Source organism: Ochotona princeps, chromosome 4, assembly GCF_030435755.1.
Source record: "Ochotona princeps isolate mOchPri1 chromosome 4, mOchPri1.hap1, whole genome shotgun sequence".
Lineage (NCBI taxonomy): Eukaryota > Metazoa > Chordata > Mammalia > Lagomorpha > Ochotonidae > Ochotona > Ochotona princeps.
The window spans coordinates 15,669,879-15,685,551 of record NC_080835.1 but is presented as its reverse complement, the minus strand read 5'-3'; the positions used below and the strand labels follow the sequence as shown (position 1 = coordinate 15,685,551).

At 59.9% G+C, this 15,673-nt stretch overlaps 1 protein-coding gene across 8 annotated transcripts in view; it reads left to right on the top strand.

Annotated features, from left to right (window-relative positions):
* Window positions 1-15,673, top strand: part of DGKZ (diacylglycerol kinase zeta) — a 37,303-nt gene that overhangs the window by 12,264 nt on the left and 9,366 nt on the right. For 3 of the 8 annotated variants that reach the window (XM_058663103.1, XM_058663104.1, XM_004585368.2), the window contains exons 2-4: window positions 14,583-14,691; window positions 14,924-15,019; window positions 15,275-15,352. In XM_058663103.1, coding sequence (XP_058519086.1) covers window positions 14,583-14,691; window positions 14,924-15,019; window positions 15,275-15,352 — 283 coding nt within the window. Of the gene's footprint in view, window positions 1-9,574; window positions 9,635-13,153; window positions 14,382-14,582; window positions 14,692-14,923; window positions 15,020-15,274; window positions 15,353-15,673 lie in introns of those variants that run through there. The other 5 variants (XM_004585366.2, XM_004585369.2, XM_058663102.1 and 2 more) reach the window with 4 other exon arrangements.

The following is a 15,673-nucleotide window of genomic DNA, read 5'->3' as shown; positions in this document are numbered from 1 at the left end:
TTAGGAAGCTGGCAGCCAATCAGCTAGGGACCCCAGAGCCACCTCAGACTGGACTCTGACCACTTGGAGGCCACCCAGGGCCCCACTTTCTTTTTTCTGAAGCTGCTCTGGCTTCCTGAGGCTTGGCTATCCCTGAACTTTGCTCTCTTCCCTCCTGGGGGCTTTGCTGCACCACACCCCTACCTCCACCGTGCCCCCCCCCCGGGGGCAGATTTCTCTTGTTGTGTGTGGGCTGCTGTACTTGGGACAGTGCTGACCTGTGTCTAGTGCTGCCTTGAGCCCAGCCAGCTGCCCCATGTGTCGCCCAACCCTTGGAGCGAGCTGTTTCCTCCCCTTGGCAGATGGAGCTCCGTGGGCTTCCGTGTCACAGAAAACAAGGCAGAGAGTGAAGCTGCCAGCACTTGTGTTTGTCACCGTGAGCCCTGCAAGATGGAACCGTTGACACCCGCTCTGCAGGATGTAGCCTGCGCTGTTCACAAGCGCTGAGGGGGAGGGAGGGGCCCGCCAGGGGCTTCCTGTTGCTGCCCACAGGGCTCCTCCAACCTGTGGCTGTGCCCCTTTGAAGGGCACAGCCTTGGCCCTGTAAGGATGAGTGTCAGGCCCCGTTGGGGAGGAAAAGCAGCAGGTGCATTTGTAGTTCTCCAGCACAAACCAGGAAAGGTGTGGCGTGGGTCTGCATTTACAGAGAGAGGGATCATGGGCCTGGGTCCCACAGCAAGGAGGAGGCAGGGTTAGGATTTGAACTTGGGCTGGTCTTCTTCCAAAATCCAATGCCCTACCTCCACATCAAGGCCCAAGCCCAGCGTCACCGTGGCGATCGCCCCGTGTGGGTCTGACTCATCTGGGCTGGCGGCCAGGCCCAGGCCTTTGGTGGAGCTTCCCAGGTGATTCTGCAGTGCGGCCAGGTTGGTGAGGCGCCGTGTTACATCACTCTGGGCATGGCCAGAGAACTGACTGGATGTCTGATGAGAGCCGACTCAGCGGCAGCACCCCCTGGGCGTCCGTTCCCTGCTACCGAGCCCTGTGCCGGGGCCTGGCAGGGTGGAAGTTGGGGAATCCAGAAATCAGTGTGTTGAGAGTTTGTTGCCCCTTTGTGGTGAAGACTCCACACCCTCACCTCCACCCCCAGGGCCGGCCTCCACCCTGACTTGAGGGAGGTGCGGGGGCAGGCAGAAGCGCAGCTGCTCTGGGCTCTGCTCTCCATCACGCCACTTCCCTTGATCCTCACTCAGCCCTCGGTCTCGGCCCGGGCTCTCTGCTCAGTCCTTCGCCACCTCTTGGCTTCTCCGGTGACACCCATTTCCCTCTTCCTCCTCCACAAGCCCACACCTCAGTCTTTGGGGGCTGGGGCCCAAAGCTGTGCTGGGAAACCCGCCTCCGGGCTGTGGCTGCCTGGGAGAGCCCCCCCCAGAAGTCGGCTGTGGCTTTGGCGGGGGGCTGTGCTGGTACAGGGGCTGTGTTGCCATCCCTGGTTTTGTTCAGGTATGGTCGTTTTCTCTGGTGTCTTCCTCAGAGCCCATCTCTGCCCCCAGATCTGGTGTCCACCTCGCGAGTCGGGACTGCAGTTTGCAGCTCCGTTTTAAAGACGCAGAGCTGAGCCTCGATCCCCCCCGCTGATGGGTGGTCCCCCCCCCCCCCCCCCGCCTCATCACACCCCAGCCACATTCCACTTCCCTGCTCCTTGCTGGGAACTGTCGTCCCATCGGCCCCCTCTCGAGTGGAGGGAAGGGCCTGCTGGAAGCCTGGGGAAGTCGGATTGTCCTGCAGACCTTCGGGAAGAAAGCTGACTTCCTCTGGTCCTCTTCCTCCTCCTCCTCCTGAACCCACTGGAACGGGGATGGCTACCCTCGCCTCCTCCCAGCAGCCTGGTCTGGACAGGTTACCACACAGCTGGTGGCTTAGCTGGTTTTGTACCCCATGGGCATCAGAAATGACCCGGAACCCCCTGAAGCTAGACAGTAGGAGCCGGAGCCGTCTGCCTGTCTGGCCCCTGCCCTTCATCAGGCGATCTCAAAATCAGAAGCTCCCAGAGGGCAGGTGACACGCCTGTGGAACGAGTCTGAGACAATGGGGCCCCTTTAGAAGGCCACGCCACAAGGCCTCAGTGGAGCCCCGTGCTGGAGTCAGAGCCGGCCTGGGGTGCCTGCTGGGCAGCCCGAACAGAGGCAGCCCCTGTTTGGACTGGTTTTATAATAAGCTCAAAGGCGGGAACCCCTGTCTGTCCGTTGCACCTGAGTGTCTGGAAGCCTCTGGGAGACAGATGCTAGAGTCCTTAGGTGCCAGCTGCTTTGGGGAAGCCTAGGGAGCCTCGGTGGCTGAGCTGTGTTCCCCTAGCTCGTGTGTGTTCCTTGCCCAGGCTAGCCAGGGTTGGGCACCCAGGATAAGTCTTGCAATCTCCCTCCACTACAGCACACACCAGTCCTTCAGCTTAGGGGTCAAGGGCGTGATGAGCAATTCTTGTCATTTTCTTTCTGCGCCATACCCTACAAAGGTCAGGTCCCAGGGTGTGAAGCCACCCAGCATTCACAGGCGACACAGTAGAGCAAAAGAGAGTGTCCTCACTGGCAAGGTCAAAGGAAGGAGTGAGAGACTCCTGGGCAGAGAAAGTGAGGAAACAGAAGCGGAGCCCACCTGCCCTGCTGAGCTTTGCAGCGGCCCTCCTTGGATTCTTCATCATTCCCCTGAGCCAAGGAGGAGATGGGTTGGCAGTCAGCCAGCCCTTTGGCACAGACTGGGCCAGTCCCTAGAAGAAGCCGGTGTGGGTCCCTTCTACTGCCACAAAGGCTAGAGGAGGTTTCGGGCTCAGGACTCCAGCTGAGCAGGCCGCCTGTTGTGTAGTAACCCTGCTAAGACACCAGGGGGCTCCAGCTGCTATGGCGAGAGGAAAGTAGGCGGGAAGATTCTCCTCCCTACTTGTCCACTTGCACCTGCTGTGGGTGGGCCCTCCTGCCAGAGAGTTACCTGACACTCCTGCTGCAAGAGCCAATGTGCAGGCAGGCTGGGCTTGTGCTTCCACAACCTCCGCCCCTCCGTTCCAGTCCCTGAGGACTGCAGAGGCCAGTCAGATGGCCTTGACTCTGCGAGGTCTCCCAGCTGGCCAGGGCTGCTCTGGCATTTCCGTGCTGTGCTCCCAGCTCTCAGATCCTCCCCTCATATGGTGCCCTGAACCCTGCCCTCTGCATGTGCCCGAAGAGCTGCCACCTGGGTGCTCCCCTGGGTTAGCATGGTGCCCGAGCCAGGGAGGTGTGCACCCACACCCAGCTCCTTGCTGACTCCCCTTGTTCCTGGAGCAACTGTGGGTGCTAGACAGCACACCTCTGGTCCCTTCAGCTGCCTCCTTTGTATTTCCCATTGTGAGGGGGGCCCTTGACATCGTGAGTTGTCAGCCCCGCCTTCGTCCACCATGTGGTGACCTGTGGCATTTAAACAGTTGGGAAGGCCGGAGCAAGAAGCAGGTGACATTCCATCAGTTTTCTTCTTTGCCACCGCCTTGGTGGAGACGCCAGGGATCTGGGGTTAGGGTGCAAGAGTGGTTTGAGTAAGACCCAGGGCCCTGAGGCCCAGGGAGGGAAACCAGAGCCCAGGGGAGGGGCAGCCTGTCCGGCCAAGGGAGGCTGTTGCTTGGCTTCCTCTGGCCATTAGCAGGCACCAGTTGGGTCCATCCATTTCCTGGGATGGCCGCATCTTTGTAATTGATCTTCCAATCTCATTGCAGAGGAAGCCAGCGCCCAGCGGGGCCAGGGCTCACTTGGTGCACTGGAGCCCAGCCCCAGGCTGCCCTGCTTGTCAGCTCTGCTGTCTTCATTCCTGGGTGGGCAGGGCCTGAGCAGAGCTTTGAGTGCTCCATGGGGTGCAGGAGGCCCCTGAGGTGGTCTACCCTGCTTCCAGGCCCCCAGTTTGGGGGGAAGGAGGTTGCTGGCTGGACTAGGTGGGGAGACTGAGGCCATGAGTGTGTTGCCATGTGGCTGCATCTGGTGCTGAGGGGCAGGTCTGTGGCCTTCCATCTTAACAGGTTCGGGGAGAGCAGTGGAGGGGAGGCGGGCACAAGGCCTGAAGAACCCCTGAAGCCTCCCCAGGAGCCCATGGAGTTCCCTACTTGCTCCTAGCAGGCCTGCAGCTCAGAGCTCCCACGTGGAGGCTGCTCCCCTGCCAGGGCTGAGCCCCATCCCAGCACCCGCTAGAATCGCTGTCTGGGAGCCTGGGCCTGTGCCGCCCACGCCCCAGCTTCTTGCGGGTTAACAGCTTGCTGTCTCTCCACTCCCCTCCTTCCCCAGCCTGCTGACATTTTACAGAGAGGCGGGGGTGGTTGTGAAAGGGGGCAAGCTGGTTCCTGCTCCCCTGCCCACACGGACACCCCTGGCACCACCTGCCGCCTGCCCACCCACCTCTGGAAGGCATCCCTTGCAGGGGTGGGGGGAGACCTGCTGGCCCCTGCCCTGGGAGGGGGCGGGGTCAGGGCCATGCTGCTGAGATCAACCTGACAGACTCTGGGCGATCCCAGGCAGCTGCACTGCCTCTAATGGGAGTGGGAAGGGGGTCTTCTTCCCAAATGCATTTCAGGGTCCTTTACTAGCACCAGCCGTTGGGTAGTAGGCACGCCAAGCAATATTACACTGCCACCGTTCAGCTTGGTCAGGTCTCGCGTGGCGCTTGCTTCGGGTCGGCCAGAGGCGCCCACATCTTCCTCTCCCAGGAGGGAAACCGCAGTCCTGATTTTTGTTGTTGTTGTTGCTGTTCTCTTACCTGTTGTAGTGGATTCCCCCCGGTGCCATGTGTTGTGTGTGTGGTGTGTGAGCTTACCTGGGTGTCAGTGCTGGTTTGGAGAAGGAGCCGTCCTGAAGTCTGAGCTCTGGGGTGTGCATCTTGACCAGGGCGTCGGCAGGGCGGAGCGTGAAAGGCCAGGCATCCCGAAGCCTGTACCTCTTAGGAAAAACCGGTCGGTGGCTTTCACAAATGTCTTGGCATCAACAGAAGCTAAGCTTTTAAAAGTCCACTCTCCACACATGCCCTGGTGATGTGCCTTCTAGCCCTTCCTTTGTGTGACAGTGGCTTGCCACTCCAGAGGCCTGCTGGGAGACCTCGTGGCAGGCTGATTTCTGGGCCTTCCATGGTGCCCACTCCTGCTTCCGCTCCCTGCCCACGAGTGTGCGCTCACAGGTGTGTGTCTCAGCCAGGGGACATGTCGCCCAGCTGTGTCCCCAGCAGTAGTCATCCCCATTGCTGTACCTCTGGAACTATTTCCTATCTGTGAATGTCTGGAAACTGAGGGGCCAGTCAACATGAGCACAGCTTGGGCCTCTTTGGGCAAGGTGGGCACAAGCCGCGATGAGCAGGCAAGGAATGCAGAAGCTTAGCTTGAGGTCAGGTCTTCTCAGGGTCTTCAGAGCCTTTGTGTCCAGGTGCAGGAGCAAGACCTCAGGCCCCTGGGACTACCCCCCTTGCAGGTTCGGAGCTCAGGTCTTGCTTGGAAAGTAAGGAGACCCCTGTGGGAGGCCCCCGAGGGGGCTGTGGAGGGGGTTGCTCAGGGATCCTGGTCAGGAGGGTTTAGAAGCTGGGGAGGGTACAGCGTGTCAGATGGTTTGGAGGAGGGAGTTAAATTTTGAATGAGGGGTTGGGAGGGAAAGCTACGCCAAGCAGATGGGGACTGGGAGGCCTGGCTGACACAGGAGAAGGCAGAGAGCAGGCACTGTCACCAGAGAAGAGTGGGGCCAGCTGTGGAGCTGTGACCAAGGGACCCTAGCGGCATGGCGTGTGTGGGGGCGGGGGAGGGAGTCGGCTTACCTCTGGGAGGCAGAGCTGCCATCAGCTGCCCACAGCACTCCACCTCCACCAGGCTGGGCCTGGACCATTACCCTTCTCTATGTCCACTCCTCAAGGCACACTACCACTCGTAGGCCCTAGAGGTGCCCTGATGGGCGTTCCAGGTCCCCAAGACTCAGTATGACAGGGGACATAGACTTGTTAACTAGGGCTTCTGTCCCAGAATAAGGGGCCTGGGGGAGGCTAAGCATGGGAGCACTGAGTCCCCTGGGAGTGGGGATGAAGGAGCTGAGCCATCTCCTCCAGGGGAATGGATGAGGAGGCAGCGTTCATGCCGCAGGAGAGCAGACTGCAGGGTCCCCTGGCTGCGCAAGGGGCAGGAAGGGTGGGCTCCGGTGACTTCCCAAACCTCTCTGTGCCTTGGGCTCCTTCCCTGCAACATGTAGAGACAGGGAATGGGGACTGATGCCCACCATGCTTGTCTGCGAAGATTGATACAGGTATGAGAGGAGGCCAGGAGCCTATCACTGCCAGCCCTGGGCCGGCCGCCCCCTCCTTTTTTTTTTTTTTTAGTTTATTTACTTGTTGTTGTTAGAAAGGCAGATTCACAGAGAGAAGGAGACAGAGAAAGATCCATCCTCTGGTTCACACCCCAAGTGGCCACAATGGCCAGAGCTGAGCTGATTTGAAACTAGGAGCCAAAAGCTTCTTTGAGGTCTCCCACGTGGGTGCAGGGTCCCGAGGCTTTGGGCCGTCCTCAACTGCTTTCCCAGGCCACAAGCAGGGAGCTGGAAGGGATGTGGAGCAGCAAAACCCGCAGGTGGCCTTACCCACTACACCTCACTGTTGCCTGTGCAACCCCCTTTCCTCCCCACTTGCCACCCTCCTTCCCGGGTCTTTGTATTTTGCTCAGCTGAATGGTGGGGAGCCAGTAACTGCCTGTGGGTTCTGGGAGAGGAGTCCTGAGAGCAGCTGGAGGCTGGTGCAGCCCACAAGTAACACCCCAAGCCTGGCTGGGGGCAGACCTGAGAAGGCAGGGCCTGGGCTCCCCAGCTCCATTCACTCCTGCCCCCCACTGAGAGTCTGGATTGACCCCAGACCCAGCATTCCAGGTTTCCTAAGGAAAGCTTGGAGAACTTAAAAGGTGGCAGTGACCTCCAGCTCTTACTCTTTTTTCTTTTAAGATTCATTTATTTTTACTGAAAAGGTAGATTTACAGAGAGGAGAGACAGAAAGATCTTCCATCACTGACTCACTCCTAGAAAGTGGCCACAATGGCTGGAGCTGAGTTAATCCAAAGCCAGGAGCTACCTTCAGGACTCCCAAACAGGTGCAGGATCTGAAGGCTTTGGGTTGTCCTCAACTGCCTTCCCAGGCCACAGGCAGGGAGCTGGGTGGGAAGTGGAGCTGCCAGGACATGTACTGGTGCCCATATGGGATCCCCGCGTGTGCAAGGCGAGGATTTAGCCATGAAGCCATCATGCCAGGCCCCAGCTCTTACGCTTGGGGTCTTCTGGAGGAGAGGGGCTGGCCGATTCCCCGAAACACTGGTTGTTGCTTTCTGCTGGTGCCCAGCAAGGAGAAGTGGCCTGCGCCTTGCAGTCCCGCCTCGGTTGTGGTGTTCAAGGTGGAAGAACTCCTTCCTTCTCTCCCCTTGAGGCTCTGGCCCTCCTGCCGTGGAATTCCCTCTTCCTTCCTCCTAGGTGGACTGGTGGTAAACACTGCTTTGCTTGCCAGGCCTCTCGCTGGCCATGCCGAGGCGCACTCCCCTTGTGTGTGCAGCCCCCGGTCCCTGCCCTACCCTGAGAGTCTGTGGTCTGGGGGAACGAGTCCCATGGAGCTGAAGGAATCAGGTCTCCCAGGGGTCCGATAGCCGAGTGGCCCCCTGGGTGATGCACAGTTGTCAGCAGAAGGGACGTCCTGTGGGCCCGAGCAGCTGTGAGCAGGCGGGATTTTTGGCACCAGGTGGGGAGGGAGGACAGTGTTCTTGGCAGATGGTGTGCCAGGTGCAGGGACCCAGCAGTGATCCGGGCACCGCCGCCACTCTGGGCACTCTGTTAAACCCAGGATGCCAAAGCAAAGGTGGTTACTGCCACAGGGACATGTGTCAGGGCGGTAGCCCCACGTGCTTTCCCGGTCGGGCGGGAGGTGCGGTGAAGACGTGTACTTCTAGGAATCTAGACCCTCGAGTGGGTGCCATCTCTAGTATGGATGCAGAGAAATTTGAAAGCTCCAGAAGGCACTGCTACCACATGTGAATCTGTGCTGGCCTCTTCATCTTAAGGAACCCAGTGCTTCCTGGAGCTCCCAGCAGAGCCAGTCAGACCTGGGCACCTGGCACACATGTTCTCAAAACTGAATGAAGGAGCGTGCCACTTCCAAAATAGTATCAGTTTTTGTTGCCAACTCTGGAAGCCCTGGATCCGCCTTCCAGGGCGGCCTCCCCAAGGAGCTCAGCTGTCACAGCCATAGCGTCAGCGTGTCAAGCGCTTGCAAGTACTGCCTGACTCAGTAAACCAGCACTTCTCAGTGCCTGGTGCTAAGGGCTAACATTTCAAAATGCTGGGTAGACCAGTGAGAAGTTCACTGATAACAGTTTCAGGTTCCACCTTCCAAGTAAACTTTTAAGAAACCGTTGCTGGTCAACGGTGTGGGAGCCGAGAAGGTAGCCGAGAACCCCTAGGGAAGCCGTTTGCCGTGCCTAGCTTTCCCATCTACATCTGCCTGCCTCGGGCTGCAGACTGATGGCCTTGAATCAGGGACATGTCGCCCAAGGACCAGCACCTCCTCTGAAGCTGGATGGTAACGCCGTTGGCAAAAACCTAACACAGCATTTACATTGGCCTTGTTTCTTTGTTTTCTGTTACAAGACATGATTTGTTTTCTATCACTTTTATTTATGCTAAGACATCACAGTTTTAATTGTCTATAAACAAGTGAATAGATAACTTTCAACACTTCACAGTTTTAATTTCTGATAGGGCCACCCTTACCCCAAAAAGAAATCCTTTGGAATCGTCCATACTATTTAATAGTGGGAAGAGCTTTGCTGTTCTAGGGCAATGTGCTGGCTACCACTGCAGGGCCATGAGCCGGGGTGTGTGGGGAGTGGCATTCCAGGCAGGATGTGGACTACACAGCCAGCCAGCCTCTCTGGGGCATCCTACAGTTTGGCATGATCCAGGGTAGACCTGCAAACCCACCCCCACCCCTCTGCAGGGCCCAAATTCCCAGACTCTGGAGCCCACCCAGATGGGCTGCTTCCAAGATAGGATCCAGCCCAGGCTCCCACAGACCAGCCACGGACCAGCCTCCTGTCTGATCATACTGCTGGAAGGAGCTGAGTTGGGAAGCTAGCATTCCACAGGTATTGGTCTGTGTTCTCTTCCCTGGAGCCAGCGGGCTTTGCTGCTGCAGAACCTAGAGACCCAGTGGTCAGTCACAGGCCATGAGAGGCGGCCCACCAGCTTAGCTTTCCCTCCCCAGTCCTTCGGCTGTGGCACATTCCAGGATCTGTGGACCCTGGACCTTCTGCCCAGCTGCCTACCCACCCACCCTTATGTCCGCCTGCCTGCCTGCCTGCTGCAGGGCCGGGAGCTGCCGCTGGGAGAGGAAGTGCAGTCGGTTACAGTGGAGCTATTTTCATAACGGCTGTCAGGCTGGGGGGGGCTGGGGAGAGGAGGGCGGTGAGGGGGAGGGGGCAGGGGAGCAGCCAGTGCTGCTCGCTCTCCAAACTAGGAGTTGCTCCTCCAAGGCCAGCAGGCTGAAACGGGAGCCTGGAACGGGAGCCCGTCGGCCCGCAGAGACCCCGTCGGCCCGCAGAGACCCCACCTGCCGGTCCACCTCCTTCCTGGTGCCCTGCCCTCCGGATCAGGTCAAAAGGGGCTTCTCCAGCTCTCCCTGTCCTCCACCCCCTCCCTCCTGGGTCTGCCTGGGGGTCCTCTCAAGCTCCTGCCCGTAGGTTGTGGTCAGGCCCACCTGCTGCCCCGCAGGCATTGTTTTGTTCTGTCTTGTCCGTGTCCTCTTAGTGAGCAGAGGCCTGGCCAATCTTAGGACCCTTTCTCCATTCCCTTCCCCTCCCCCTCCATCCCTGGGCTGTGGGAGTTGAGGAACCAGAGGTGACCTCTGGCTCTCAGTCCCCTGGGGAGGCTGGGCCCGGTGGGGACTGCCTCAGTCCCTGGGAGGAGTGAGCGCTCTGCGTTCAGGGTGAGCTGCCCTGGGGGTGGAGGCAGCCCTGGGGTGCCAGGCACAGAGTAGACCCCAGGTGGCCCAGGCTGCCTGGCTTGGCTCTGTTTGGCCCAGGTGGCTGGTGGCCCTCCTGCTGCTCCTGTTATCTTTTTGGGCAGAGACAGCAACATCCGGCCCCTGAATATGCGTCAGCTGTCCTGGGGTCTCCCAGCCATGGGCAGCCCCCCCGCCCTGCTTTTCAGACGAGAATGCCACTAAGGCTGGCTGGTCTGGCCAGGGTAGGCGTAGCACATGTAGGACTTGGGCGCCTGGACTCTTGCATTTGCAGCTGGCATGAGGTGTAAGTGGTCTGGGTCAGGGTAGCTGGGAGCCCTGCCAGTTGGTGACCAGGGCCGCCTTCAGTCTGGCTCGCCCCTGCTGGCAGGTGCCTCTGCCCAGGCCTGTACCTGGCCCATCTCTGTCATAGTCACCAAGTCCTCTCAGAGACCCTGCCAGCTAGAAGTCCTCACCCACCCTGTCAACTTGAGTGGCAGGCCCCCCTCATAGTTAGGGGGCCAGGGGCAGCTGTTTTGCTGCGCTATCTGTATCAGAACCCATGGAGTCTCCTCGCGGGACCTGGACAACTCCCAGGTGGTGTGTTGGGGGTTGCAGGCCCTGGCAGGGCTTGGGAGAAGCCTCCCTTGGAGCAGCAGGAGGGGGAGGGAGAATAGGAAGTAGCAGTCAGGCGACTGCTGGCCGGAGAGTAGAGGGTAGCGGTTTCTATGGAGACCAGAGACACAGGAAGCATGGGACCTGGAGGTGGGGGTGCTTTGTGGGACAGACACTTCCTGTCAGGCTGCTTGGACGGACAGGGAAACTGAGGCCTGTAGCCACCCAGCCTGTCTGTTTGTTGGGGTGTCCCATCTGGCAGCTGAGGGCCCTCCTGGGTAGATATTGGACTTGCACCCCCCCGCATCAGTGTGTGGGACCAGCAGGTGCCATGGGAGCATGGTCTTGGCTTCCTGTCACCCTGCAGGACCAGCCCTCGCCACAGCACCTCCCCCCCACAGACTGTGGCCTTTTGTTTTCTGGGTGACACCAGCATCAGGCGATATGTGTCCGGGTGACTAAACTCCAGGCTGGGCAGCTGTCGCCGAGTGGCCTGACCAGACAGGCAGGGAGTGCTGATACCGTGCGGAGGCCCGCCCAGGCCTCAGCAGTGGCAAGCGGCAGGTGGCGGGCAGTGAGCCCCAGGCTCCTCACTGGGACACAGAGCAGACCTGAGGCAGGCCAGCCTGGCTTCAGGTCCTGGAGCCAACAGGCATGGTGTGATGCCTCATTGTGCCTAAGTTCCCACATCTCTGTAACGTCTCCTTCCTTGGGTGGTGGCGGAGAATGCTAGGCTGCTCACGCAGTGGGTATTTAGTCAGTGGGATTGTCCAGTCCCCTTCCCTGCCCTTCTAACCCCATGCCAGCTGCACAGGCTGGGATGGAAGATTGCTATGCTCTGTCTCAGGAGGAGGGGTAGGCTGGGCGGGCTCCTCCCTGGTCCTGGGTTCTCCCAGCATGGCACATCACCTGTTCCTGGAGTGCTGGAGGCTGATGAGGCGCCACTGCCGTGTGCAGAGGTTGCAGCAGGAAGCCTGGCCCAAGGGGCCCCCCTGAATGGAAGCCGGGTGCGCCCACCACTGGACTGCCCTTCTGAGCAGCTAGACTGGCACACGAGGGGGCACTGTGTGGAATCTGAGCTCTGGCCAGCCCTTCTCCCGGGTATCAGCAGCACCTGGGGATTCTGCCTGGACGGAACTGCAGGGCTGAGGAACCCTGAGCCCTGCTTCTGCAGCTGCACTTGCTTTGGTCCTGGGAGCGCTGTTCCATACCCCCAACCCATACCTGACCTACAGCTGCCATCCCAAGTAGCAGGTCTAGGAGTAGGGTGGGGATGGGGAGAAGGTGCTAGATCTGGGCCCATCGTCTCTGGTTGAGCTCTCCTGCATACCCGCTTTGTGTCCCCACACCAGACTTCCACTAACCCCGTCGGTCATACAGCTGTTTCTCCTGCCAGCTCCACTCCTACCCCCCCACACCCAGGCTCAGGGACGTTAAGGACAATTGATGGAGGATATGAGGGACCCCAGAACCATGAGCCATATTCCTGCTTGCTTGGGAGGAGAGGCACAGGTGCCACAGGCCTGATCATAGCAGCTATGGAGGAGGCAGGGAGGGAGGAGTGAGCTGACCGAGGGAGCAGAGCAGAGTTGCAACCAGGGGACGGGGGGACTGCAGGCAGCTTGGAGTCAGCATGAGGCTGGGGTGTGGAGCCGGAAGTGCCTCCTATGTGGGCTGTCCACATAGGAAAGGCCACATAGCAGTGGCACCTGCATGTGTGCGCAGAGCCGGGCATGCCTCCTGCCAAGCCTCCAGGTGCTCATGCGCCTCCAGAGCCCTGGGCATCCTCTGAGCAAAGGCTGGAGTGGCTCCTGGGGGCCAGGAGCAGATTCCAGCTCTTGGAAGCCTGCCCTCCTTCCCGAGGGCCTTTAGCTGCCCCACCCCCAGCCATGCCAGGTGCTGAGAACATCAGGTGTAGCAGGATGAGGATCCTGTGCAGAGAGCATCGTTGCCTTGTCCTAACTTGGTCTGCGCCCACATTTTCCAGGGCAAAGCAGGGTACCGCCCATCTGGAACTGCAGGCCTGTCCTGGGCCCTCAGGATGCTTGCGCTCTCAAGTCTTTTATTTATTTACTTATTTTTAAGGTTTATTTTTGTTGTAAGGCAGATTTACAGAGAGAAGTAGATACAAAGAGAGATTTTTCTGTCCATTTGTTCATTCCCCAAGTGATCGTAACAGCCAGAACTGACTGAGCCGATCTGAAGCCAGGAGCTTCTTTGGGTCTCCCACGAGGGTGCAGGGTTCTAAGGCTTTGGGCCGTCCTCGACTGCTTTCCCAGGCCACAGGCAGGGAGCTGGATGGGAAGTGGGGCCACCGGGATTAGAACCGGCGCCCATATGGGATCCCGGCATGTGCAAGGCTAGAATTTAGCCACTGAGCCATCGCTCTAGACCCACTCTTAGGTCTTTTTTTTTTTTTTTAACATTATTTATTTTTTATTGGAAAGGCAGATATATAGAGAGGAGAGGCAGAGAGGAAGATCTTCTGTCTGATGATTCACCCTCCAAGTGGCCAAAACAGCCGCAGCTGAGCTAGCTGATCCAAAGCCAGGAGCCAGGAGGCTCTTCCAGGTCTCCCACATGGGTACAGGTTCCCAAGGCTTTGGACAATCCTCAACTGCTTTCCCAGACCACAAGCAGGGGGGATATGGATGGGAATTGGAGCCGCCGGGATTAGATCCAGCATGCATATGGGATCCTGACACGTGCAAGGCAAGGACTTTAGCCGCTAGGCTACCGCGCCAGGCCCCACCCTTAGGTGTTTTACATCTTTTTTCCGTCATAATCTGGCAAGGGGTGGGGGAGAAGTGTGTCTGTACACTGGTGCCTGGGCAGAGGCTCTGGGTGGCCAGGCTTGCCAGGGAGCTTCCTTGCGGCCCCAGATGCTGTGGCCATGGAGGCCACAGTCACGGCAGCCCTAATCTCTCACTCTGCTGCTCTGCTCTGGGGTGCAGGCTGGGAGCCAGCAAGCTACCCCCTCCCTCTCTTGACACTGCTGGTCTCTGTACCCCACAGCCGCCCGCCCAGCCACCCCTGCTCATGGAGAACTTCTTTAGGAGACATTTCCGGCGGAAGGCTCAAGGTGCTGGAGAGGGGCCCCGGCGGCCCAGCAGTGTGGGGCTGCCTACGGGCAAGGCCAGGCGCCGCTCCTCAGCCGGGCAGGCGTCCTCCTCACTGGCCCAGAGGCGCCGCTCCAGTGCTCAGCTCCGGGGCTGCCTCCTGGGCTGCGGCGTTGGGGTCAGAGGAGTTAGTGGCAGCCGCCGCAGGCGCTCCAGCACCGCACCCCCAGCCTGCAACCCCCGCTTCGTCATCAAGGAGGTCCCCAGCCCACAGGCTGCCAGTGTGGGGGCCCAGCTGCTGCGGTCACCCCTGCTGTTTGCTGGGCTTTTAGGCATGCAGGAAGAGGAGGAAGAGGGGGTTGAGAAGGAAGACGTCACAGTGGGGGCATCGAGTGCCACCCAGCCAAACCCCAAAGCAGCGGGGCATCCACGGCATTGGGGCGCATGCCCGCGGCTACACCTGCCCCGCTGCCTGCGCCGGGCCTCCTCCCACCTGCTCCCCGCCGACGTGGTGTATGACTGTGCCCTGTGGGGCCTGCACGGCTACTATCGGCGCCTCAGCCAGCAGCGGCTCACAGGCCAGCACCCGGGCCCTGGCGGCCGAAGAGCCTCTGGTGCCTCAGCAGGCCCCGCACTGCCCACCCGTGTGCGGCCACTGTCCCGCAGGCGCCAGGTAGCCCTACGGCGCAAGGCAGCCGGACCCCAGGCCTGGAGCTCCCTGCTTGTGTAGGTACAGCTGCGGCCAGCGGAGTGAGTGGCACAGCTCCCCAGGGGCTGGCATGGGGCACAGAGCCTGAGCCAGTGATCCTCGTGCAGAGGGTCTCCGGGTCCAGCCCCCATGAGGGCAGGGACCCAGGTGGTGGGGGAGGAAGGAGAGTCCATGAAGACTCCGCTGCCCCCCCGCCTCAGCTGTCCCCTTTCCTGCAGGAAAGCCATCACCAAGTCAGGCCTTCCGCACCTGGCACCCCCTCCTTCAGCCCCTGGCGCCCTGTGTGGCGAGTCTGAGCGGCAGATCCGAAGCACCGTGGACTGGAGCGTGAGTAGTGGGCAAGGGGTGGGAGGGGAGGTGCTGTGCCCTGGCCATGGGGCAGCTGAGGGTAGAGGGCAGAAGTGCAAGAAGGAGCGGCTGGGAGAGGAGCCCCTGGGCCATCCTGTGTATGTGTGTGATCCAGTCTGAGTAGGGGCAGCAGGGTGTCTCAGGAGAGGGCTGTTTGACAGGGTGGGACCGAGCTGCCTGCAGGCACTCAGCCTTCTGTCCCGTGCTCCAGGAATCAGCAACATATGGGGAACACATCTGGTTCGAGACCAACGTGTCAGGGGACTTCTGCTATGTTGGGGAGCAGTACTGTGTAGCCAAAATGCTGGTGAGTGCCTACTGTGCAGCCTGCTGCCCCCTGGTGGCAGAGCAAGGGCTGTGGCCCCTGCCTGCCATCAGTAGCCACAGCCCTTCCTGGGGAGGTGGGAAGCAGCTCCCTGCTGACAGCCAGGGGATGCCCGGCCCCAGACTTGGGTGCCCACCCAACACAAAGGGGAGCATGGCAGTGCAGAGGGTGTCTCTGCCTGCCCACGGAAGCTGTTCCTTCAGGGAGCTACCCGGGCCCTCCCTTTCTGTCCCACAGCAGAAGTCAGTGTCACGGAGAAAGTGTGCAGCCTGCAAGATCGTGGTACACACCCCCTGCATCGAACAGCTGGAGAAGGTGTGTGGCTGCCTAGCCCTTCCCACTGTCCCTTGGGGAGCAGAGCACACGCAGGAGCCCTGTACGCTAGCATCGCCTGCTGGGAGTGACCCAGCCAGCATGGTGCAGCAGAGGCCAGGACAGCGCCAGCCTCCGGATGCTGGCACTTAGCTCCTACCTTTCCCAGCCCACCCCACCAGGCTGGTTCCCCACCACCCAGAACAAGCCAGGCAGAGGGCTAAATTATTAAACACGGGCCTCTGTTGTTTTATCACATCCAAGGCAGGCTTTGAGATGAGTTTGCTGTGGCTGGGCTGGTCCTGTGTCACTCTATAACCTTAC